The sequence below is a fragment of the Thamnophis sirtalis genome, unplaced genomic scaffold, assembly GCF_051295495.1.
Source record: "Thamnophis sirtalis isolate CommonGarterSnake01/CBP01778 unplaced genomic scaffold, rThaSir2_p1.2 scaffold_4, whole genome shotgun sequence".
NCBI lineage: Eukaryota > Metazoa > Chordata > Lepidosauria > Squamata > Natricidae > Thamnophis > Thamnophis sirtalis.
In genome coordinates this window covers 39,981,852-40,006,497 of record NW_028261384.1, presented here as the reverse complement: position 1 = coordinate 40,006,497, position 24,646 = coordinate 39,981,852, and the positions used below count along the sequence as shown (strand labels likewise).

At 36.3% G+C, this 24,646-nt stretch overlaps 2 protein-coding genes across 4 annotated transcripts; both read right to left on the bottom strand.

Moving 5' to 3' along the window:
* Positions 1 to 290: 290 nt before the first annotated feature.
* On the bottom strand, positions 291 to 7,452 carry NUP42 (nucleoporin 42). Its single transcript, XM_014055027.2, has 7 exons — positions 7,204 to 7,452; positions 5,311 to 5,506; positions 4,744 to 4,838; positions 3,523 to 3,599; positions 3,337 to 3,423; positions 1,917 to 1,995; positions 291 to 1,376 (listed from the first exon to the last, which is right to left on the bottom strand). Exons 1-7 carry the CDS (start codon positions 7,325 to 7,327, stop codon positions 868 to 870), a joined length of 1,167 nt encoding a protein of 388 aa, XP_013910502.2. The 5' UTR covers positions 7,328 to 7,452; the 3' UTR covers positions 291 to 867.
* Positions 7,453 to 11,429: 3,977 nt separating this feature from the next.
* On the bottom strand, positions 11,430 to 23,977 carry KLHL7 (kelch like family member 7). Of its 3 annotated transcripts, XM_087712784.1 has the most exons (12): positions 23,301 to 23,977; positions 22,656 to 22,733; positions 22,456 to 22,558; positions 21,538 to 21,631; positions 21,071 to 21,195; positions 19,119 to 19,294; positions 18,357 to 18,531; positions 17,061 to 17,203; positions 16,181 to 16,421; positions 14,917 to 15,118; positions 14,498 to 14,595; positions 11,430 to 13,439 (listed from the first exon to the last, which is right to left on the bottom strand). In XM_087712784.1, the coding sequence occupies exons 1-12, from the start codon at positions 23,418 to 23,420 to the stop codon at positions 13,156 to 13,158; spliced, it is 1,839 nt and encodes a 612-aa protein (XP_087568910.1). In that variant the 5' UTR covers positions 23,421 to 23,977; the 3' UTR covers positions 11,430 to 13,155. The 3 variants fall into 3 exon arrangements, with proteins under 3 accessions (XP_087568910.1, XP_013910515.1, XP_087568909.1); XM_014055040.2 differs by lacking the exon at positions 22,656 to 22,733 and having other exon boundaries at positions 23,301 to 23,975; XM_087712783.1 differs by lacking the exons at positions 19,119 to 19,294; positions 21,071 to 21,195; positions 21,538 to 21,631; ... (1 more) ...; positions 22,656 to 22,733; positions 23,301 to 23,977 and adding an exon at positions 18,691 to 19,031.
* Between the last annotated feature and the right edge of the window lie 669 nt (positions 23,978 to 24,646).

Below are 24,646 nucleotides of genomic sequence, written 5' to 3'. Positions count from 1 at the left end.
TGTTTTGGGTGCTCGGTCTAGAAAGCCATAATAGAAAACATTAAGTGTTTTGTAATTTTAAAGGAATCACATGGAAATAGAAAAAGGACAACAGCATATAATCACTTTCCACCTTTTGCCCTATTTTTAGCAAGTCAAGGCATTCTATTTATACTGAAGGGAGTAGCTATTTAGATACTCCCCAATCTTTTAGGGTGCGAAGCGCTTCACTAGCTCTGAACTTTCCTTTCATAGGACATTCTAGTATGCAACCAGATGTATGCAAATAGTATGAAGGACACCAGGACACATTTGAACGGTAGTGATTTTATTTTTCTTTCTTTGCATTGAATAGAGCTGCCTTACTAATCCTCTGCAAATTTATCATTTATACTCATATAGCTATATCACAAAGAATAGTAATAAGCCTGAGTAATATTATACAATCTAGGCAGCACAAAAAAGGTTTTCCATGTGGAAAAAATCCAGGTGTTCCAATTCCATCTGATGTTGTAGCCACATCAGATGTACCATTAAATGAAAAGAAACCTGCTAATAAATCTGGCAGATTATTAAAGGCAACTGCACAGGTAGCAGCCAAAGAAAATACAGTACTTTGGACATTAGTAAGGCTTATTACTAAATTTATATTCAGAGTTCTAATGTTTGAATAATGAATGTTAAATAACTATTATTTTCAACATAATATTTGTTTTCAAACTAAACATTTCAATTTTTCTATTAGTCAGAATATTCATTAGTAGAAATAAATCCAATAATTCTGAAGCATTGATGGTGACCCATAAAGAAAATTAAACTTAGTCCAAAGATTTGGTCATAGTATATATGTTAACAAATGTAAAAAAAAGGAGCATATGTAGCCATGTGCTACATATTAAGAAATTCCATGGGTGGCGGTCTTAATGGGACTTTCCCCAAAATGAATTTTATACCTTTGAACTGTCTTAGTTCTTCTGTAGACAGTCGAAGCTGTGAAGTAAATAATTCTTCTGAAGAGCCAAAAGTTGGAATTGCTGGGGATGATTCTGCAATATTACTGGCAAGAGATGGTGCTGGTTCTCCAAAGAGTGTATATGTAGAACTGAAAGCAGGAGGTGCAATTGCTTTTCCAAATCCTGATGCAGGTGTGGTGTCTGGTAAAAAATTTGCAGAAGGGGGTGTTCCAAATCCAGAAAATGTAGGTATTCCATCCGTTGTTGTAGCCATATTAAATGAAAAGGAACTTGCTGAAGAATCTGGCATATTATTAAAGCCAATTGTAGGAGGAGCAGCTGAAGGAAGTGCAGCACCTTGGATATCAGTGAAGCTTCCAGCAGCAGGTTCAGGAGATTTGAACGAAAAGGCCTGAGCAGTATTCCATGCATCAGTAGGAAAGCCTGCAATTATAGCATATAGAAAAAGTTGTAAGAATAGTTGCAATATTAAGAAAAAGAAAACTGCACTAAAGGGGAATCTAAGATACTGTATTTTTCAAAGTATAAGATGTATCAAGGTTTTAAAGAGGCAATTTTTTAAAAAAAGGTTTTCCACTCTGCAGAACTCCAAAAAATGGCCCGTTTTTTGCGAAAATGCCCCCACTTTTTTTAAAAAAGGGCATTAATAGCCTTTAGGAGGCTTGCAGAGTTTTCCTGTGGTGTGGGGACCCCCCAAAATGAGCAAAAAACAGCCAATTTTTCGCTCAATTCTACCCTTCCCAACCCCCAGGAGCTCTTTGAAAGCCTCCTATGGGCTCTGCACAGCCATTTTGGTGAAGGGGTGGGGTTTGGGGAGGCAAAAAATACTGTATTCAGTGTATAAAATGCACCCAGATTTTCAGCCTCTTTTTTGAGGGGAAAAAGTGCATCTTATACTCCGAAAAATACAGTAATCAAAATGAAGTATGCAGTAAAATGGATCAGCCAAAACAAATCCCTTACTTGATGTTCTAGAAGGTGGCATCTGCTGTTGTCCAAACCCAAATGGAGGATATTGGTGACTAGACACATTCTTCAATTCCTTTAAAACAAACATAAATTATATATTTCTCATATTGTTTTACGGCTTCAGATTAAGTATTTTGAAATTCATATTGGTATGTTTAATGATTGTTCAGTTATGATAGACGCCAAAAAGTTACAACTTACTCTTAAATTTATGATGGCTGCATTTCCCCAGGTCATGTGACCACTTTTTTTAGCTACTTGGCAACCAGATCCTATTTATAACTGATTGCAGCTTCCAACTGTCATGTGACTGCAATTTATAAGTGTTTTGCTTGTTTCTGGCAAAAACCATTCATTTGGGAGGATGTATTCACTTAGCTACCATGTGCTGACTCTCTTAATGACAATGATTTTCAACTAAAATTCTGGGCTCAATTGTGGTTACTGAGAACTAGTTATATTAAAATGATTTTATTATCAATTTTTATTATCCGTATTTTCCTACTTAAATTGTTTCAATTTATTAGTCATAGACCAGAGACCAGAAGAAATAAAAACACACAGTAAATATACAATTAAAAAGTCTAGAATAACAGATAAAATCTATGATAAAATTGCCAATTGCACATGGTCTACTATACTAAAATTGCAATCCATAAATTGTGAGGCCCATAGTCAGTTTAATATTAAAAGGGAAAGGAATAAGCGCAAAGGGTTTGCCACACTGTTGTAAAATCTTATTTCACTTTTATTTACTTTAGCAGCAAGTTGCATTTTTTTCCTGGCCTCCTTTCTAGATAGGAAAGCTGAATAAGACCTCAGGCATCTACCCCCTGGCTGAAGGTGAGGCAACACTTCACATTCAAGAAACTGGAAATCTAGTCCAATTTCTACACCTCTGGAGTAACATTTATATAGAGGGAATGTGATGTTCAAGCCTTCATTTACTGATATACCTTTGCCTAAAAGTCCAGGGAGGCTTATCTTACCTGATTGTTCTTTGTAGTAGTTCGGAATAAAAACTCAGACAAGCATTTATCTGTCTTGGATATAACTTGTACAGATTTGCAGCAGAAAAAAACTTGGTAGATTCCATCTGACTATTTATTATATTTCTATGCCACTAGTTATGTTTCAATATAATTCTCCAAATGCCTTTAAGTAAAATAAATGCTGAAAAAATAATCTAAAATTTTGCCTACAATTTAAAATGTGTTTGTAAAGGCTGCCAATTAAACTCAGTTATCTGAACAGCAAGTTACAGTAAACTCAATCCCTCTTATCACTGAAGCTTTCCTCTGTTAGTTCCAAGTATTATTAAGCTAACAATGCCCATAGTTATTACTGGTTTGAAAATCAGGACCAAAAATATGAAAACATTTTTTAAAAATAAATACTTTCCAGTTGTACTCACCATTGCCGTTTTAGTAGAGGGAGTTGCATTCTTCAATTCATGCAATCTACATTTCCACTGATTAACTAGCTGCTGGACTGAATTGATCTGAAAAGAGGAAGAAAGATTATTCACTACTGCTTCACATTTCAAATAATTTTCTAAAAAGTGCTTCAGCCTTCTACATTAAACAATATAGACACTTACATAAACTTGTGTGTTATTGTTTGCTTTACAGTTATAATACACAAGACGCAACTCTTCTGGCAGAAAGTCAGAGAAACCTGTAAGGATAACAATCAAAGACCAGAAAGGGAAATATTTTATCCCCATAATGCAAGGCTAGAAACTATACATGTAGATACAATTTGTGGTTAAGAAAGATTCATTGGCAAAATAATTCATTAGCAAATTAAAATACATTCATTTTGTCTCTTAAGCCCCTGTACAACCAAGTCAAAAATTTTGCCCCGTCTTCCAGCAAGTGACCCCTATTGCCATTCACAACACTTGCTGCCTTCTGGTGTTGATTTTAAGTGTGGTCAATAATTGCAAACTCTGGATCTGAAATGCCTACTTGAGATCTGGATATCACACATATGGCTGTCTCCTAAATCTGATCCCATATTAGAATAAAGGTACCTTGTCTAAATTATTTTGGACTGGTTTTTAAATACATCTTATAGTGACAATTTCTATAGTCACCAGACAATTGTAATTTGAAGGAAAATAAATTATTGACCTCATATGCTTTCCATTTTCTCCTATGAACAGCTCCCAAGGTATCTAGCTCCAATTGAGTGTAAGAGTCTGGCCACAAAGTGTGTGTTTGTGTGGGCACCATCCAGAAATAGAGACATTTGCAGAGGAGAATCAGGAGACATGGAGATGTAGATCTTTAAGATTTAAAATATTCTCCATTGCAAACAGAACTGTTCTGTTTCAAATACATTTAAGGCCTTTTAAAAGTTGGTCAAGGAATTTTGCTATGCGGGGTCCAGGAGACACTTTTCTGCTGTGCTTCTTACCATCTGGAACATCTGGAACTCACTGAAGGGAGATCCACTCCCCATTCTCTCAGCCTTCCAACAAGGCCTTAGAACCTGGCCAGTTAGCCCGGGGCCTGGATGTGGGTGTTCCTTTCTGTAGTGGTTATTGGATTAAATAGAATTTAATCCATCTCCACCACATTGTATATTCCTGCCATCTAGCCAATTCTTAATTTAATGTTATACTTACTGTTTTAATATTTAATAATATCTTTTTTATTATGTAAGCCACCCATAATTGCCTTATTGCAAGATGGGCAGCAAATAAATTTAATAAATAAAAATAAGTGTAAATATCCCACTTAATCCATAGTGCCTTAGCTACACAAATATGTGCAATGTCTCATCCAATGAGACCTGACAATAGAGTAATTTGTACCTGAAATATTAGGTTTTTCTTTCATTGGTGAATAGGAGGAAAACATCCATTGTCCAGAGGATTCCCAAATCTCCATGTCTTTCATTATTATTTCACTGAATAAATGATAATGGAAAGTTGTAACCCATACTAAACTGATGTAAAATCAAACCAAGCTAATCTTAAGGTTTCACTGTTTTTAAACACGGAGACAAATCAAGACTTACTGAGCATAGCAAAAAGCATAGATAATTTTATGAAACACTTAACCACAATCCTTTTTCTTGCCCAATGCAAACAATAGGACCTGTCTAAAATTAGTTAGACAACTGATAGTAAGTTGTGACGGGAGTGCCGCTCTACTATCACAAAACCCTACCAGTAGGAAAGTGCCATTGTCCCAAGGGTCTCTAGGTATACCTATAAAATGTCTACAAGTCAGTTTGCATATTCGGTATGCAATTATAATACTCAGTTCAATGAACTGTATAAACAACCATGGCAAAGAACTGAAGACATTGAGTTTAGGATTGTTGTTTTTACAGAATATTTAAATCTCACAGTAATTAAAGGAAAAATGCCACTTACTTAAGTTTTTCTTCTTCAGGTGGAGTATCATTATTCACATGTTCATTTGAATCTAAGGCAGCAAATCTATTCTGAGAAAAATTTGAGGATCTGGGATCATTGTTGCTTTTCCACTTAGATGATTTTGAGTAATTAAATGCCTGCAAGCTAACAGAATAATGTTGCTGTCCACCCCGTGCTCCTCTTCTGCTGGGGCCTGAATGAAAGAGAGCACAGTGTATCAAACATTTATCTTCTTTGCAGTAAAAAATAATTTAATCTATATCACAGAATTAAGTAACAGAAATGGGCTTAGAAAGACGGGTACAAATCCAAAATCTATAGAAAATAACTCAAATGTAGATTCCTAGACAACATCATCCATAATATTACAAGTTTTGTACTCTTCATCATACTTATTTTACATTAAAAATTAAGATATTTCTATCCCACCAGATTGCTTCACAACTGTGATCATCTTTATTCCTGTAATGTGACCCTTCTTTTGTCTGTATCCCTTTAAGGAGATCTATCAGCCTCCTACACTGTTCTCTTCTTGCCTCTTTCGCATTCCAGTCTATCTGACCTTCTGTTTTTTCATGTTAATTTGGTGTAAGATCTGATAAGAGGCCTAGTTTCTGCAGCCAGGATGCATGTCAATTCCTGCATAATCTGAGCTCTGTGAGAGGCAAGCTCCATTCTCCTTTTACACCCCCTTTTTAGCCAAAACCTTTTTTGTGGAGTGTTTATTGAACTCCCTTAGTTTAAGCTACATCTACACATATGGTTAGATATCTCAACTTTGGGGTATTCCAATTATACTTTTGACATGGGCTCTTTTATATATATCCAAGTCAGGGGATTCCAGTACACAGCACTCAAAGGCTAGTATTCACTGCTCCACTCTTTCCCTCTTGCTCCTCCAAATACTACTGATAAAGGGCAGTATTTCCATCTGCTTAGAAGCTGCTTTAGGTACACACACACCTCCCCCACACCATACCCAGCTGCATCTCTGCTCAGTTTTTATAACTAACAATTGCTGTGCTAGCTTGGGAGACTTCTTAAAGAGGCAGGACAATAGCAGCACAGGTGCTAGCCATTTGGTAGGCAGTCTGACCTTGGATCTTTATCTGTACTGGCCTTTAAAATTCTGAGAATCTGCAGAGACCATATTGAGCCAGTGTTTCAACAGCTGATGAAGAGCAGTCTGTATAAACTATCATTTACACTGAATGGAAACAAACAGCCTTTAATTGTTTAATTTCTATGGGTGTCCAAAAGCTCAACAAACTTTAATAGCATCTCAGTATTTTTGGAACCAGGTGATTTTTTTCAAAAATTGCAAATTACAGTTGCTCTGGCAGCTGAAGTGGAAAAATCCTAAATGAGCAGGATATTCAGGCGGGATGAATTTAGTTCTACTTAAAGCAGATCCCACTGAAATCCATAGAAGACTAACACATTTATTTCATGATGAGTAGGATAACTTCAAACACATTGCCTGAATAGTAACTATTACAGAAAGAGGCTGCGTTGCCCATTAACACTGTTTTTGTAACGCACTTTGTTTTAATCTTATTTAATGAATTTCAATATTTTTTGAAGTTCGTTTTAACTTTGTTAACTGCTATAGGATTCTTTCGCAAGGAGAGCGGTAAATAAATTAGACCAAGCATCCTAATTTAAAAAAAAAATACTGTCAAGTTTGGTTTCAACTTGTCACTGTAAAAGAGTCTGGGGTGGGGGTTCAGAACAAAATACAAGCAAACTAAGTTAAAAACCAACACTCTGTCAGTCAAAGGCGGACCTTTCTCTCCCGAGCAAGTCCATTATGCAGCCACGTTCCCCGCGGGAAGAAACCCTAGAAATCTCAAGCGGCAACCCTTAAGAGAACCCAAATTCCCTTCGTACCTGAGTTTTGGCCAAAGGCCTGGCTGGCTCTGCCACCGCGTGGATGCTCATACCAGCATCTATCACCGAAACGGCAGTTGCCCTGCAAGAAGTAAGAGCAAACCCAACCAGAATTGTGAGCCATGGGAAAGCAACGTCTCACCACCGCCAGTACAAGTTTCCCGCTTTGCTTCCACTACCGTATCCGCTCCGCAAGATTCTATCTAGGGCTACGCAGCATTAATAGTACGGCTTCGCTGTGCCTGGGCACGCAGCAATTAGGGCGCCTAGTGATGACGTAAAGACGACAAGTCTACTTTTGGCGGAAGTAAGTGAACTGGCAGTTTGCCCTTCAACATCTTAAAAAGTAATTGTTTTTTTTAAATCTGATTTTAGATTTCTCGTTACGATTAATTAAAAAAAGGCACCCAAATATATGGTGGTAAGAATTTAATGTGCCTCTGAAGGCGGAATTCAACAAGTATAGCTACAGCAGGAAGTCTCCGTATTGTGCCACTAATATCAGTCCCAGTTTATTTTATATTTTGAAATTAGAAGGCTTGGGGAAATGGGGAAGAAAAACATATATTTCACACAACATGCTCAATCATAAGCTGGCCAAATTTTTTAATGTGATTTGTTGAGCAAACCTAGCAACCAAATACATGGTAGTTGGTTACAAGGGTTATGATATAGAAATAGTTGCATATATTTAATTGAATTTGGAAGTTACAAATAAAGGAAGAGCAATAATTTGTATTGAACGTTGGGTGCAATAAAATGTTTTTGTTATTGTAGAAACATTGTAAGTCTGAAGTAGTGCACTCTTGGATTGATTTGTGTTCATCCTTTTGAGTAACAAAATTGAAAGACTGGTCTGTTTTACTCCATGTGGTCATGTTTTAACGGTTTTTTATTGAGTTGTTTACTATAAATGTTTCCCTTTTTGTTACTGTTTCTTATTTCATTTTTTTTTAATTGCACTACTAATTCCTTTTTCTTACCAAAGCAATGACATTTAAAAATTAGTTCAATATAAAACAAAATCATGGTGGTGTTTTTGTATTTTATTATCTTTATGATTTTTGTCCCCATTTATGTTCCTTGGATGCTCCAAATGATACATGCTAGTATAGTAGATATGTAGTAGTAGATTTTGGGAGCTATGTTTTCTATGAAGGCATTCTGTAAAATGTCTATTTCATCAAAATTATTGAAGCATTAGGGTCTTATTTTCTAAACAGACACTGTAAAATTATAATTATGTCCTAACAAACAGCTGAAGATACCTTCCTCCTCTATTTTCTCCATAACAACCTTGTGAGGTAGGTTGGGATGAGAAAGTAACTGGCCCCAAATCATCCAGCCAGCTTTAAGCTAAGGCTGACTTGAACTGACAATCTTCTGCTTTTTAGCTGGTGCTTTAACAGTTTAACCACTTGATAGTTGGCTCTCCCAATGCCACTTTTATTTTCAGGAATGTTTTTAGATTCAAATAAAAATACTAAGCAATTATAGTTCTATAAATCCCCTCATTTTGAACTGTAAAGCAAGAATGTGGCAGAGTTTCACATATGAGGAAAATAGTAATTGTGGAAGATGGTGCTGTGGGAAGCCCCTCCCCCAAGAGTGAAATATTTTGGGAAATCTTAAAAAGTCAGGATAGAATATTTCTCCTAAGGAAGAAATGGAAAAAAACCTTAAGAGAGGTAGAAGCCAGTCCCAGTTTCCCTACCCCAAGCAGAAACTGAGGCCGGTTTATAGAAATGCAGATTTGGTAATCCATTCAGAAAGACTGGGTCAGGCAGAAACTTCAGATAAGCAGTTCAATAAGCAACACAATCAAGCGAAGGTTAACAAAATTAGCTCAAAACACCTATAGCCAGCCATGACCCCATAGGATTCCACAAGTTATAAAATCCACCCACTCTAAACTCTATTTTGTCAACTGTCCCAGAATCATATGTGGTTGGTGATTCTGCTTCATCAATGAATTGAACCTTTCTTTCCAATCAGCCTCCATCCTATTTCCAGTGCTTTTCTCCCAGCTTGGAAATGGACCTGGATATTTCTTTCAATAGTGCTTTACGATTTGCAGGAGGGGACTGATACTCACCATTTTTTATTTAGTGTTTTGTCAGGAATATTATTTCTGGTTGCTGCTTCAACTTTTTCAATCTGTATTCTGTGAAACTAATACAATACTATGCTGTGATTTTTGAAATCAAATATTAAAATAATTTGGCATAGGTTATCTTTGAATTTATGGTTTGTCTTTTGGAGTAAAAAACTCTTCAAAATAGTAGAGTAATTCCCCTGTAGGAAGTTATCACCCAGCCCTCTCCCAGAAAAATGAAATATCCTAGGAAATATTGAAAAGGCAGAATATTTCTCTGGATGTGAAAAGAAAGAAACATGTTTTAAAAGACAGAATAGCTGCCTGTAGCTTCCTGCCCATTTCCATTTTGTCAATGGGCCATTAAGAAAGCCAAGCTAGTCCACTTTACATAATAAAGACTCCACTTCAGCTGCAGGGGATGGGATTAAGGAACTTTACCCAACTCACCACATGGCATCTGAGAACTCAACCATACTTGGATTCAAAACACAGCCTAGAGAGTTGCCACTGCATGGTCCCATGGGAGTCTGACAACCAATCAGAATACATTGCTTACACAGGAACAAGGAACAGAGAGGTGGGACTGAACAGGTTATAAAAAGCCTAGCAAGCCCCTCCCTCAGCCCTTCTTCTCCACCAACACTGAAGCAGGTGATCACCTTTTCTGTTCAGGGCTCAAGCCATGTGGTCCTGTCCAACAATAAACCATCTTTCCAAGCAGTCTCCATGTCTCCAGTGTCTTTTTCCACACTTGGAGCCGAACCCAGAAAGACAGTTGTTTCATCACACACACACCCCAAAAAATTATTCCGTCCTTTTTAGTAAAGTTTTTTTATCTTCTACAAAAATGTTTTGTGACTGGCCATATCCTTCAGCCACATACTTTGGTGCAAGAATCTAATAATTCACTTATCATACTAAGACATAATGTAATTTGCTTTGTTTTGGCTTAGCCTATTTATGAACCTAATGATTAGTGAAACCCATTTTTGTAGTATATATGAGATTATTTTACTTTAAAGCAGTGATGGCGAACCTATGACACGCGTGTCAGTGCTGACACGCGTAGCCATTTGGGGTGACACGCACAGGATTTCATGCGATTCATCCTCGGCTCCTGCACGGCCGCCGAGGATGAAAGAATCTGTGCTGGAGGAACGGGGGGGGGGACGTGTGATCTCCCCCACCCACACTCACTTACTGTATCACCGCCGCCCCTTTCTGAGCGCAGGGGCTGCTGGTAAGGCGTGCGTGCCATGCGCACACACGTCATCAGCGTGGCGAGGGAGGACCCGCAGGAGAGGAGTGCGGGAACAGTGCGCGCCTCTCTCCAGTCAGGCCGGCACAGAGAGTCTTATGTTTTTGTCGAAGTGACACACAACGCGAGTTATGCTCGATTTTTTGCCGATTTTTGACACACCACGCCAAAAAGGTTGCCCATCACTGCTTTAAAGTATGGCAGGTGGGTACTTTATGAAAGTAAACATGTAAAGTTGTTTTATTTTCCAAGTATGGAAAGTGGCTCCCCAAGATTAAGGATCACATGCAGGATGAAGAGTTTCCTACATTATAATCTTGCCAAAATAATCTCCATAGTGCATCCTGCATGTGATCCCAAAACCACAAATCAGTGCTATAGATGTTGGAATCTGTTCATCTCACAAACTGGTACTCAGTACCCTTAGAAAAATCTCTACCCAAAACAGTGGATTCAACCATTAACATTTTTGTCAAATCTTGTACTATTTAACAATTTTCTATGTGTATGGGACACAGTTAAGAAAAGGATTATAATTTCTATTGCTGCAACAGAATATGAATCAATAGTACATGATGTTACCTCTTTTTTACTTTGCTTTACTGCCTGACACCAGGGTGATTTCTGGATGGCTCATAGTACAATAAACAAAAACAAAAAAATAGAGCCAGACTAGAAAAGAAAAAGATGGTAAATTCATTAGCCCATAGCACCAACATCTGGTGGAATTGGGAAACTTCAGCCATCTTTGGTTAAGGCCAGAAGAAACAGCCAGATCTTTAAGCTCTCTAAAATATCTTTGGGGTATTATGTAATGGGTAGCAATTGCTTGGATCATTGATAGGATAAACAGTAAATAAAAACAACACATTTTAGGAACAAATATTTAATAAAATTAACTGACCACAAAAGCCTCACTGAGGTATTTGCTTCACTTTCAAAATTCTGATACATAACAGAATTATTCAATATACAAGATTTTTTTAATAGATGGCCAGTACACAAAAACAAGAATTTTTTTTGCACATAATGTTCATAAACAATGAACATTACAATAAGTGAGAATTCACAATGAAACAGATCTATCACATTCTGCCTAAACAAATAACAAGGAGAAATGTAAACCTCTGGAAAACTTGCATTCGTTTACATTAATTTTATAAATGTCCCTGTTTCATAAAGGAACCTTATTTGTTAATGAGGTGGATTAAGTTTCTTACTGCATTCTCATTGCTTACAATATTTTTTTAATTTTTGAACAATCTATTAATTGGAAAAATGCACTTCAGTTTGTTTAAAAAATTGTTTTTAAATTCATCTTAAAGGAGTTGTTAGAAAATTAAATTTGTATCCCTCTTTGCAAGTATACAGAGCTGTTTAAAGTACTAAGTTCCGATTTTCATGACAAAAAGCCAATACTAAAAAGATACGTATAGATATACCATGTTCAATATAGAACATTTCAATCTAGAAGAAATCAGTCTCTCTCTCTTTCTCTATTAACTGCAAAAAATGTTAAAAAATAGGCAGTATGTTTATACCCAAGTTTTATAAGTGCTATCATTCAACTTTCTCATATGCAAGTTTATAAATGAGTACTTTTAAAGTACATATATAGTTTTGAAACCTTATTGCAATCTTATTGAGATGTAAGAAATTATTATGGATTTTTGAAAGCTTGAAGGAAGGAAATCAGATCAAAACTATGCAGATTTTAAGTAGCATAGATTTCAATTTATACACAAAAGACAAAAATAAAATTGATTGCAGTTCAGGACAAAACTTTAAAACAGAATTTGCAAAAAACATTTATGAAATTTTCCACTGTAATATCCCTATCTACATCCACTTGCAAATAAAATAAATTTACCATATTATTTTGTTTATACTTGTAATATTTCAGAAAGTAAATGCACTTACCAAAATCACCAGCTCCTAGATGCATATTTAAAAGAATATAATGGATCTGCACTCAAGAGAATAAAGCTTTGTACAGATTTAAGACTGTCTGTTTGGGAAATTATTGCCTCTTCCTCCACATATCACTTTGGTTATGTGATACAAGCATTTAAAGAGATAGAATGCTCATGTACAATAACAATACTTTGTTACTGCAATAAGTTAAGTACAAAGAGAAGATTAATAGTATTGGAATTAACTATTTCAATTTTTGGAAACAAAACTACAGAACTTGAATTCTGTGATGAGATGGTATCCTGACCACTAGTTTGAACAACATATAGCTTAATACTTTGTTTCGGGAGTTTTCTACTTGAAGAATGTCAGTGCTTTTAATGAAAAATGAAGATTAATGTAGAGATTATTTTTGAAATGATTTGCAATGCACATTATACAGTTGTTTTTTGAAAATATATGGGCATCTTCAGAAATTTTCATTTCTCTTCACCTCTCATTTGGAGAAACTGAAATAGTTCCAATGCATAGCGGGGGCACTAAAGAACAGTATTCAAATGAGAAAACTCAATGAAAATAATAATGAAAATCACATTCCAATTTTTTCCCAGATACAAGTAAAAGAGAGAACAAAACGAATAACAATTTCTTTCAGGAGTAGTTTTTGATAATCCTAAAGTTTTTAAGTTTCTAATGTCTCCTCATTTGCTCCACAAGTGTCAACTACACAAATTAAACAGCTGGTCACTGGAAAAGCACGAACTTTAGCATTTGCTGTCCATTTATCAGTTTCTGTGTTATATTCAAGGATGTGCCCCAAGCGACCCACACCCTGAAATCCAGCTAGAACATAAATTGTGGAACCGACAGCAGCACATTTTACAGTTACACCTTTCCATGACATTGGGGAAACCATCTTCCATTCATTCAGTTTAATATCATAATACTCGACACTGTCCAAGCCACCTTTATAAGGAAGAAAGAAAATAATTATTAAGCCAATATAACTTTGTCATTACCATTTTAGGATTAAAACTTTTTCCCCAAGAAATTTAAAATATTTTACCAATATAATAAATTATAAGTTAATTGAGTGGTTTAAAGAAACATTTAGTCTACTACAGAAATAGGTAAAAATATATAGAGGTCTTAGAGATGAAAAGTAACTTTCAAACTATATAAAATTGATGTAAAATTATTGTGAAATATTTAAAACCCTGAATATATCTTCAGGGCTTAATAGAATTTACTTCTAATACATGGGAGTATATAATCTAAAAATCTTAAATGTTTAATATTGTAAAGGAACCTCATTTAGAAATTCTATTTAAAATTAAGAAAATATTGGAATATTGATTTATGCCTGAGCTATCCATCATGAATATAAAATTTCCATAAGTAGTGAGGATGTAATAAAATGGAATCATAAAGCCACAAAAATATTATCATTCTTATTTCCAGATAAATCGGTATGGAACTGCAACATAAAAGACTATTAATATATAAACAGGATATATTGGGAATATAAAGTTATATTTAGAAAATGAGTATCCAGACCTGCAAATTAATGAATATGTATTATATTGATATGAAAGATTAGGAATATTAAAATTAAAACTATATTTTGTTAATTTGTTAGGAATATTATGAGAATATTTATAAGGAAATATCACTATTGTGTAACCAGTATCTGTGTTTTATTTATATGACATTTAACTTATCATTAATATGAAAAAAAACCTCCCGTATAAAGGGCATTTGATAGTTCCCATTTATGGAGAATCAGGATAGGATAATTTTAGGGAACTACTTTCGATTGCGTTTAAGCCCTCTGGTGCTGAACAATATTCTATCATTTACACCAATCTGCTTGAAATACTGTAACAGCCCTTTAAAGCCCATACTACAAGCATCAAGATGGTTGATGTCTTTATCTTTCAGAACTTAAGGTTTTATTTATTTTAATACTGCAACAGTCCATATATCCTCATGGCAGTTAGGTAGAACAAATTATTAATACATACCTAAGCTATTTTGCCCCCCTACAGCAAATATTTTATCTTTGACAACAACGAGACCGTGATTTTTTCGGGCTTCAAGCATTGGACATAGCTCAGTCCACCTGCAAATATTTAAAATGCACAATTTCATACCATATTTTCCTTTACATTAAATGTGATTAAGACTTAACGAGAAATGTTATAATTAGCTATTAGGTCTCTTATTTCAACAAAGCCCAGGAGATGAGTTGCAGCTCCACTTAAAATGGAGTGAGGTTCTTGGATGGCTCTTTTGCATTTTCCTCCCCATATAAGAATAAAGTAGTTTAAATGTTTTGAAGTGTGAGTATGCAACTTAGAAATCAAACTTTTCTACCATTTCACAATGTGAAGAAACCCATTCCTGATACAAGTTTTTGACAAGGAATAAAGGCAGTACTTACGTTTCCTTTGCTGGATCATAAACTTCGCAGGAGCTCAAGACTCTTCCAGAAACGTTGTTCCCTAAACTTCCTCCGCATACATAAATCAGGCCGCTTGCTTCTACCATCCCATGACTACATCGCTGAGTCAGCATACTGGGCTTTGTGTGCCAACTTTCTGTTCTTGTATCATAGCATTCAAATAAATATAAAGCAGAATTTCCTTTAAACAACAATGAAAAAGTTATTTAGACAATGAGACTGTCTGCTTATTAAGGTAATATTCTTAGTAGGCAAATAACAGAGACAATAAATTCTCAATAATGGCCTAGATTTTGACACACTATTTCCAGGGAATCCTAACTTGACATCTCCTCAATTTCTCAACACCAAATCAGATTACTTATATTGAGGACAACATTTGATTAATGGAAGAAAAAAAGCTTTAATTGCAATTCTCAGTAGAAGCACAGAGAAAACAAATGAGAAATAGTGGTTTGTGTGTCCCCTTTAATGTGAACAAAATCTAAGACTCTTTTTGCCATGCTAGGAGGGAGGAAACTTGAGATATACATGCTCTTGAGTCTCTTGAGTGACTCAAGAGGCATAGAAAATGGTTCTCCAATGGAAAGGCCAGTGGAAAAATGGCTCCAATTACATGCTACTCCTACAGCAGAAGTCCAGGAAAAAGATAAAACAGATTATTTGACAGCCTCCAACATAATGCTTCTGGGTCATGGCTAATATTGTGATTATACTGGGCATGTGTCTTGTGACCAATACAGGCTTGAGTAATGAGAAATGAGTAATGAGAAAAGAATTTAAATCCAAAGGAAAATATTTTTGGTTTTGTATTTGGATAGATAAAAGAAATCTATACAAGTATGCACATGTACAAGAAAAAAAATTCTAAAAATATAATCAGGAAAATCATCAAAAGGCTTTGCAAAAAAAAAGTTGCATTTCCCATGTTTATCAGCACATTAATGAAACTAATAATAGTGCTATTAAATCCAATGAGCTAAGGGCCAGTACGTTAAGTGAAAATTATTCCCATATAAATATATATGTATGTATACTGTATATATAGAAACTAATCCAAGTTTGTAAAACCTTAGTTTAATTATTACATGTAGAATTACTGTGCTATCATGTAGATTCAAAATTGGCATAGTAGTGTATACTGTATTCTACTTATTTTGAAAGAAATATTTTGCAACAATACAGTACCAAATGTAGCTTTTCTTTTAATGTTCCCACAGCCATGTCTGTAAATGTGTCTTACCTACTTCTGAACCACCGGATGTGTAAATTTTGCCCTGTGCTGCACATGCTGCAAGGCTGTCACGAGGAGTTGGAGGACCCAGTTTGGAATACCAGCTGTCTTTAACAACATTATAGCAATCCATTCGTTTTATAGGGAAAAGCTGGGAACCACCCAAAATATAAACTACATTATCCCAGAAAACACAAGCTGCATCCCTCCGCTTTTCAAAGGGACATCGGATATCTGTCCAGCTGTAATCCTGTATAGAAATAAATCAAAGTCATATAGAATATTTTCAACTATGTGCTTAAAAAAAAGTCTTCAGTTTTGAGATCATTAATATTTTATTTTTATTCCATTTTCTGTCAAGAGTTTGAGGGGTAACATGAATATTTCTGTTCATGTTATCCTCAAAAATGATATAGTAAGGTGAGAAACCACAATGGAGCCTGGAATTTTCAATTTTAACATCATGGATGTTAAATAAATCATGTGAACTATGTCAGACCCATGTCCCTAACAATAACATATATTTAAAAAGTGTTGAATTGTTGTAGCAACCTATGCCAAAATAGAACTGTACTTTAGAAACTGTAATCTCCCAGTATAACATCCTTTAGGAGTCCAATCTGTCCTAATCTACTTTAGGAAAAACAAACTTTTTTTGTTTTGTGCAATATCAAACATGTAAACAAAAGAGATTATATTAATAGAAAATACTTGCAATTTAAGTACATCCCTCAGCTTTTCTCTCTTTTTGGTGCATAAATTAGGCTCTACTTGACATAAAAATAAAATAACCGTAACATAAAGCCACAAAATGCGATGATGCATTAAGTAAAGACATACCTTTATATAGTACATCTAATCCATACAAACAATGGAAGATCAGAATTACCTTCGGGCTAAAATACCGACAAGACTGCGGCTGTGATCCTCCAAACAAGGCGATACGGTACTCGTGCTTTTTTCTTCTTGGACGAGTTCCATCCACCAATTCTTCTCTGTCTTCTGGAGAAAGGAGATGGTATCTCATTCCACCTAATTATTTTTTTAAAAAAAGGAGAGGGATCTGATTTTGTGCAGTTCAAAGTTACATCTTTATTTCCAACATAAGGCAGCATAATAAGTATTATGTACACCTTCATCAAGTAAAAGAGTGCATCAGTTTCTTACCTCTGTAGAGCACTTATTTCCTCACCCTTGCTTGTTGACACAAATAATTAAACAAAAGTTTTAATTTATGCAGAGCTCTCAGAAAGCAAAGCCATAACAGTTTTCTTTCTTTCCAGTCATTCTGCTAAAGCTGAAGTTTCATTACTATCCAATTACTACTATATAGAGAGCACCAAAGTACCAGACCAACTTATCTTCAAAGGAAAGGAGGGAGGGGAATTGACTGCATTAGGGAATATTGCCAAACAGATGGATCTAACCCTTGTATTTGGACATTCTATGGAGAGAATTTCACAAGGAAAACACTCATGACAAAAAAAAGAAACTAAGGATTAAGGCAGCATTTTGGATTGTCTAATCCCATGTAGTTCAAGAAGATAAATTCAAATTGTGCCTAAAAATAAACTGAAAGACAGTGAAGAATTTTAACACTGCTGATATAGATTTACCATAGTGAATCAACAATCTAGCCTCTTTGATCTAAATCAGTTGAGTCCTGAAATATTTAAAGGCAGATCAACATATAATTCATTGAATTTCTCTAACCTGTACTATAACTAGCTAAACTGTTTCAAGAATGCACAATTAGCATTCTAAAATGTGTAATATGCTTTGTGTAGCTGAACAAAACAGCAAGCTCCATTAAGTAGAATCTAAAAGGAACTATCAAAAGCATTCACAGCCATGACTGTACTTGCTTTATGATTAGAATTTGTCAGTGTACTGCAAATCATCCTTGACCAAAGCAGGTGTGGGGCTTCTTAAAAGAGGTTTTTAGAATCCAAAGAGAGTGTCCTGTGAAATGACAGATTTCCCTGAAAGAAGGACTAAAGTTTGAGAGCATTGTTCTTGGAAGGGGGGAGCTAGAATGTAAAAGACACTTGGTTTCTTACCTACCCACCCTGAAGATAAAATTAGCTCTTTTCCAAGAATTTTCATAGGTTATGTGGTGAAATAAGCAGTTCATAAAGGAAATCAGTATTAGACTGTTGAGAAAACATCTTGATGATAAACTTACTTATAACCATTTTGAGACACTCTGGGTTGTCCTGTATAAGTGGCTCTGCCTGTACAGTTTTACTAAGGAAATTCTTTGAAATTAAAGGAAACCTGACTTTAGCAAGGATATCAACCATGTAGGGCTGACGGTTTGGCTCATCATACTTTAACCAGCGGACAGCAGCATCATAAACCTGGAAATTAGGAAAAAGAAATTTAATTAGACACATATATCAGTACATAGTAGTCTATTTTAGAAATGGAAAAGAAAATATTATTTAAAATAAACTCTAACGCGCCCCTTCAAATTCCAAACTTAACTTTGGATATTTAGCAGAAGAAGATACTATTACCTGAGACATTTTTTCTTCTATCACCACTTGTCAATCTTAACTGACGAGTTCTTTTTTTCATTCAAAATTGGTAAAGAAACTTGGAAAACAAATGTTGATATTAATAATAGCTGTTCTACATTAACTGCTAACATTAAGAATGTCATGTCCTTATGGAACTTTACAACTGTGCATCAACTAGACCTGAAGAAAGAACTAAATGCGGAAAGTAGAGGCCAAAGTGGTCCCAATAGTGGTAGAAGTACTTGCAGCTGTGACTCCTAAGCTGGAAGTGTGGCTCCAACAGATCCCAGGAATGACATCAGAGCTCTTTGTCCAGAAGAATGCAGTTCTAGGAATTGCTAAGATACTGTGCAGGCTTCTGGTAGAAGACCTGAGATTGAGGAAGACATGAGGTTTTTAAAAAGGTGTTTTTTTAAAAAAATTACCTGATCTTCAGCTTTTACAGTCAGAGTATCTTGATTGAGGAGATGTGTCACACGTTTAACATCTAGTTGCTGAAACTCGTCGGTCTTGTACACCTCTGTGAAGTGCTGATAAATATAATCATCTGCAGTGGCCTTCAGTTCTGGGCAGTCAAGGCACTCTGCTAATACACTTATACCTAATGCAAGATGGAAAAAAGTGCTAGATTTATGAGATATTACCGTATTTATCGGCGTATAACACGCACCGGCGTATAACACGCATCCCCCATTTTAACACAAAAATTTGAGTAAAATTTTTTTTCATTAAAAATAAATGACTTGGAAGCTCGGAACTTAATGTTGGATTAAAATTTATAACATTAGAACATGAATTATAACATTAACTCCTCTTAAAAGGCAAATATGAAATGAAAAAACACCTCTTTGAGCAAAAAGTTATTTCCATTTTCTTCCTTATATAATATTTTCTGTTTCAACATAAAGTGCCTTCCTTCCTTCCCTCCCTCCCATCCCTTTCTTTATGTTTTCTTCATGCTTTCTTTTCTTTTTCCTCTGCTCTTTTTAAATCCCCCCCCCTTCTTCTCCTCCTCTACATTTAGGTTGGATTAGTTTGTACAACGGTCATCAAACTTCTGAAGTAAAAATAAATAAATAAATCATATTTAAGAAGAAGAAGAAAAAGGAAGACGTTTTTAGTTAAGTCAAACGTTTTAATAAAAGTTTCATCTTTTAAGATTTGTCCAACACATCCAATTGTAACCTTAACAGTAAAGAATATCACCCCAGCTGCTAAAGGTTCAACCAGTCTGAGAACCATTGAAAAGACAACAGTGCAAAATCCAAAAGACACAACTTCCTCACCGCCATTGCTTTGGTACCAAATCTTTGAGGAAGGGGCTCCAGAAAGAAGGAGGAGGAGGAGGAGGAGGAGGGAACCAAAGAGAGGCTTTTACCGAGTCTGCGCCCCACAGCCAGGACCGTCCTTGCGCCTCCAGCCGCGTTTCTTCCCCGCAAAGCCCTTCGGGCAACCCGAGAGTTCCGCTTGACGCCAGAAGGGCTTTGCAGGAAGAAACGCGGCGTTTCTTCCTGCAAAGCCCTTCTGGCGTCAAGCGGAACTCTCGGGTTGCCCGAAGGGCTTTGCAGGAAGAAACGCGGCTTGAGGGGCGCAAGGACGGTCCTGGCTGTGGGGCGCAGACTCGGTAAAAGCAATCTTTAGTTCCCTCCTCCTCCCCCTCCTTCCACAGTATGAGTGACGCTGCCGCCAGGCTGAGAGCTGCCGCTGAAACAAGTTTGGGAAGGTCCTTTGCGGGCGGCCAGTTCTAGCCGCCTGCAAAGGACTCCCCCACGTTTGCTTTGAAAGAAACCTCTGCGCGGGAGTTAGAAACCTCTGCGCGGGGGTTTCTTGCCATGTGCGCGGCCGCGCGGCCGCGCACCTTAGAGGGAACAGTGGACCCGGCGTATAACGCGCAGTATCGGCGTATAACATGCAGGCAGGGTTTAAGCTTCCAATTTTAGTTTTAAAACTGCGTGTTATACGCCGATAAATACGGTATATAAAATACACATCTTATTGTGCCTTTGAGTCCTTTATGCTTCTTGGCAACTGCCTGGACAAGTTCCTGCAGTTTTCTGGACAAGATTGTGTAAGCGATTTGCCAATGCCGGATTCCTAGGCTAAGAGGAAACGACTGTCCCAAAATCACCCAGCTGGTTTTCTACTAGAACTCAGTCTCCCAATTTCTAATTTTTAACCACACTAAATAGATTCTCAAAAACAAAAAGCAGTTAAAAGCCTCAATGTTTTAAAATATGCACATTATTTTTAAATCTTAACAAAATTATATATTAGTTATAAAAAAAATGTTTTCAAAATATAATACACAGTGAACAAAGTTCTTCATTCTAAACTTTGGAAATCTTGTAATATCTTTAATAGAAGGGAGATGCCTTACCAAGACAATTTGTAGCATCCACTTGCTCTTTTAAAAATTCTACGCACATTTTTTTCACAGGTTCAATTTGATATTGATTTGCTGCATCCAATAATGATTGGACATTGTTGCTGTTCACAGAAATTCTGGAAAAAAAATATCAGTGTTTACACAAGTAAACATTTTAACAAATATACATATAAAACCTGACACATATATATTAAATTCTATAAATAGCATTTAAAAAAGCATCCTTGAGAAGATTTTCTTAACCTTAACAATTAAAAATATGCAGAGAAATACAACTATAAGATTTGCTTATAAAATTAATGTGAATATTTCTTTCAATATTTATAATAACATTCTGTATTATATATACCTATATACTAATATTTGGTACATAAATGCCCAATGTAATCACATAAACAAAATTTTCCAGATCTGTATTTTTAGGTGACTAGCAATAATGAATATTGTGATATACTTACCGTGCAGTGTAAGCAAACTCCACCAGCTGTTCAATTATATCTGGCTCAGCATCCTTTAATTCAACTTCAAATGACTTGGATTCAATCATATTTGCTATAATTAGATAATATCAAGAGTTTTTTTCAAAAAAAACTTGCAGAACTATTACTCACAAACACTATTTAGCAGTAACCCACATCTATTACATTTACAGCTATCAAGAATTATGGATCAGTAGACTAAATAGCAGTATTGTATCAAGCCAGACCCATAATCCTTATCCTGATTAAACTTGTTTTGGGGCAGGAGGGGATGCTGGTCACAAGTAAGAAGGGATGCATCAAAGTTCACTCTCCCTTTCTCAGCATAGTACATTTATGAGAACATTGTGTACTATAATAGCTTAGCAACAGTAGAAAAGCTGAGGAGACTGAGCTGAGTAAAGCAGTCCTTACCAGTAGGACAACTACTCATCCCCAAACAGCATTCTGTTTCAAAGTAAACGTTCTGACAGTCTTCCAGAAGCACAACTGAATCAGTGGCAATGGCACAATGGTTATTTGCATTTGATCACCTATTTGTGGCCAATTTAGAAATAGCTGGTGACCCAGCCACATGTAGGATGGAATGTTAGGCTATATCCTGAAGAACTATTTTCATATTCTTCTCACAAAACATGCTGTCATGGAGGAGACATTACTTTTTCCAACTATCTATTGATAATTTTCTATGGATAGTTTTTATCTATAGAAAAATAAAGTAATGTATGAAGGCAGTAATGCCATAGTTTAATTAGGACTATGGGAATTACAGTAACAAGACTTGTTCAATACTGCTAATTAAAATGTTCTTCCCTTTTTTTTTTTTTGCAAATCTAGGGATAATAAATTGATAATTTAAAGAGACTATTAAAAGCTGAACTGGAAATAAAACCTTACTGGTAAACATTAAATGAAAAAAATGACTGGCAGAAGCAAGTACAACACGATGAGCCGGAATCCTCCTTTCCTGGACTATCAATATAACGTCACATAGCGTTTTCTAAAATAGAACAAAAAAAAAGCATAAAGTTATGATACAGAAATAGATTTCTTATATACAAAGAAACTGGTAGAAATGTTCATTTTCTTCACTAAGCCTTATCTTGCTGCCTGGCGAATTCTGGAAGTTGAACTCCACAATATGAAAGTTGCTCAGATGGAACTCTATTTACTACCTGCAGGATAGTATCAGAGCACATTGTATTTTCTTCTTCCAGTGTACCTTAGCTAGCAAGTTAACATAATTAATAGTAGAGTACCAAATGGAACAGACTGGGTTATAGAACCACACCCTAACAATTCTTCTAGAATATCAGAATGAAAAAGAATCCTATAATTACACTAATGTAAGATATTGAGCGATAAACCAAGATGCTCCTAGTTCAAATCCCACCAATGAACCGGCAGCTTTATGCCGGCAGCACCAGGCACCCCGCCCTCGCTTGCCATACGGAAGAACCCTAGCCGAGACTTGGAAAAATAACAAAAGAATGCCAAGTCAATCCCTTCAAAACGGGGCCCTTTTCTTAGAGACATTCCACACTAGGAAGGCAGTGCGCTAGAGTCTTGAATTGCCATAGCTTTGGTCCCTCGGTTTCTAGTAGGGGATCCCACCCGTAGTCCCCACCCCAGCGCCGGGTTTTTGCTGGACCCCGCAAAGCGACAGGCTCCGCCAAGGGTTCTTTACGGGAGGCCCAGAGTTCACCCACCTCACCTCCGCCCGTCCTGCTTTCTCCACTTACTTGCTTTCTCATGTTATTCATGACCGCCATGAAACTGGCCAACAATTTGGCTTCCTCTCGAGCAGCCAGCTTCTTCTCCGTTTTCTTCTTGATGTTTTTATCTGGCACGGATGCCGCCATACTCTGCTCCCTCCTCGTTCCCACCTTCCGCCTGTTCTACTTGCTTTCGAGGAAAAGAGGACTTCCTCACACCGACGCGGGTTCACACAAGACGAAAATGCAGGACCCGGCGCGAAGCAATGATAGCTTCCTCAGCCTACGAGAGAAGCAACCGAACTAAGGCTCTACCGCACTGACCATCAGCGGACAGCGCAACCACGTAAAGCCGCACCCCCAGCTGCTTTCCACCTTCTTTTTTATGACAGCTCGGCCCAATCAGGAGGCAGATCGCGAATGTCTCTGCTATCCCTTACAGCCAATCTCGCCGCAAACGAGGATTTGGAGGGGTCGGAAAGAGGAGGGATGTAAACAAAGAATGAGCCAGGGCATGTCGTCATCACGTCCTACTAATTTTTGAGATTTTTTTTGTAAGGGGAAAAAAAAGAGGTGGATGATGGGTAGCGAATGTGTGTAAGGAAAGTCAACACATCTGAGCTTAGTGAATCGAGGTTAAATATTCCTTTTTAGTAAAGACGCGCGCAATCCGATTTGCTTTCAGTAACCACATACATACATACATACATACATACATACATACATGCATGCATGCATGCATAACATGCATACACACACACACACATACATACAGATTTTAGCCAGCTCAGTATTACATATTTACCTCTTCTGCTTTTCTGTTAAGAGTTTCAGATAGCGATGGTCTCCAGATTCTTTGGAGACATCAAAGAAAAACTGAAGAAAAGGAAAAATAAAATAGTATCTTAGGAAGAAAAGCAAATATTTAAAGCACGTATTAGGTAAATTATTAATACAATTAATAATATTTATGTACGGTTTTCCAGAGTTGGCTTTAATTATCAGTTGCAGCATTTCCTACTCTTAGTATCACTTGGTCAATTAACAATATGCTTTAATATTCCAGTGTTTTGCACTGAGAGATCTGGCAGGTAAAACTCAGAAACTGATTTGTATACTTGAGAAAAAGTCAACAATAAACAGAATTCAAGATACCATCACTACACCTCTATTTCAGTGTTATTCTTGTTTCCAAAGCTGGCTTGTTGATTTAGAAAGCAGACATATATAGACTGTTTCCTAGTTTCCTGGGACATTACAAAATGGGGTTTTTGTGTTGTTGTTGTTTGGTAAAACTAACCATTTGACAGTTTTCACTAGATATTGGAATTTCTATTATTTTCAATGTTCCAACACATCAATAAAGAGAAAGG

Coding starts and splice junctions, on each gene's coding strand:
- NUP42 (XM_014055027.2), bottom strand. CDS start 7,327: ATGGCTCACAATTCTGGTTGGGTTTGCTCTTACTTCTTGCAGGGCAAC. Junction 4,839..5,310: donor CCTGAAGAAGAAAAACTTAA/GTAAGTGGCATT, acceptor TCATTTATTCAG/TGAAATAATAATGAAAGACA. Junction 1,996..3,336: donor CCTCTACTAAAACGGCAATG/GTGAGTACAACT, acceptor TTTGTTTTAAAG/GAATTGAAGAATGTGTCTAG.
- KLHL7 (XM_087712784.1), bottom strand. CDS start 23,420: ATGGCGGCATCCGTGCCAGATAAAAACATCAAGAAGAAAACGGAGAAG. Junction 21,196..21,537: donor GAGTTTGCTTACACTGCACG/GTAAGTATATCA, acceptor TTTTTTTTCCAG/AATTTCTGTGAACAGCAACA. Junction 17,204..18,356: donor GTGTCTCAAAATGGTTATAA/GTAAGTTTATCA, acceptor AAAAATAATTAG/GTGGAATGAGATACCATCTC.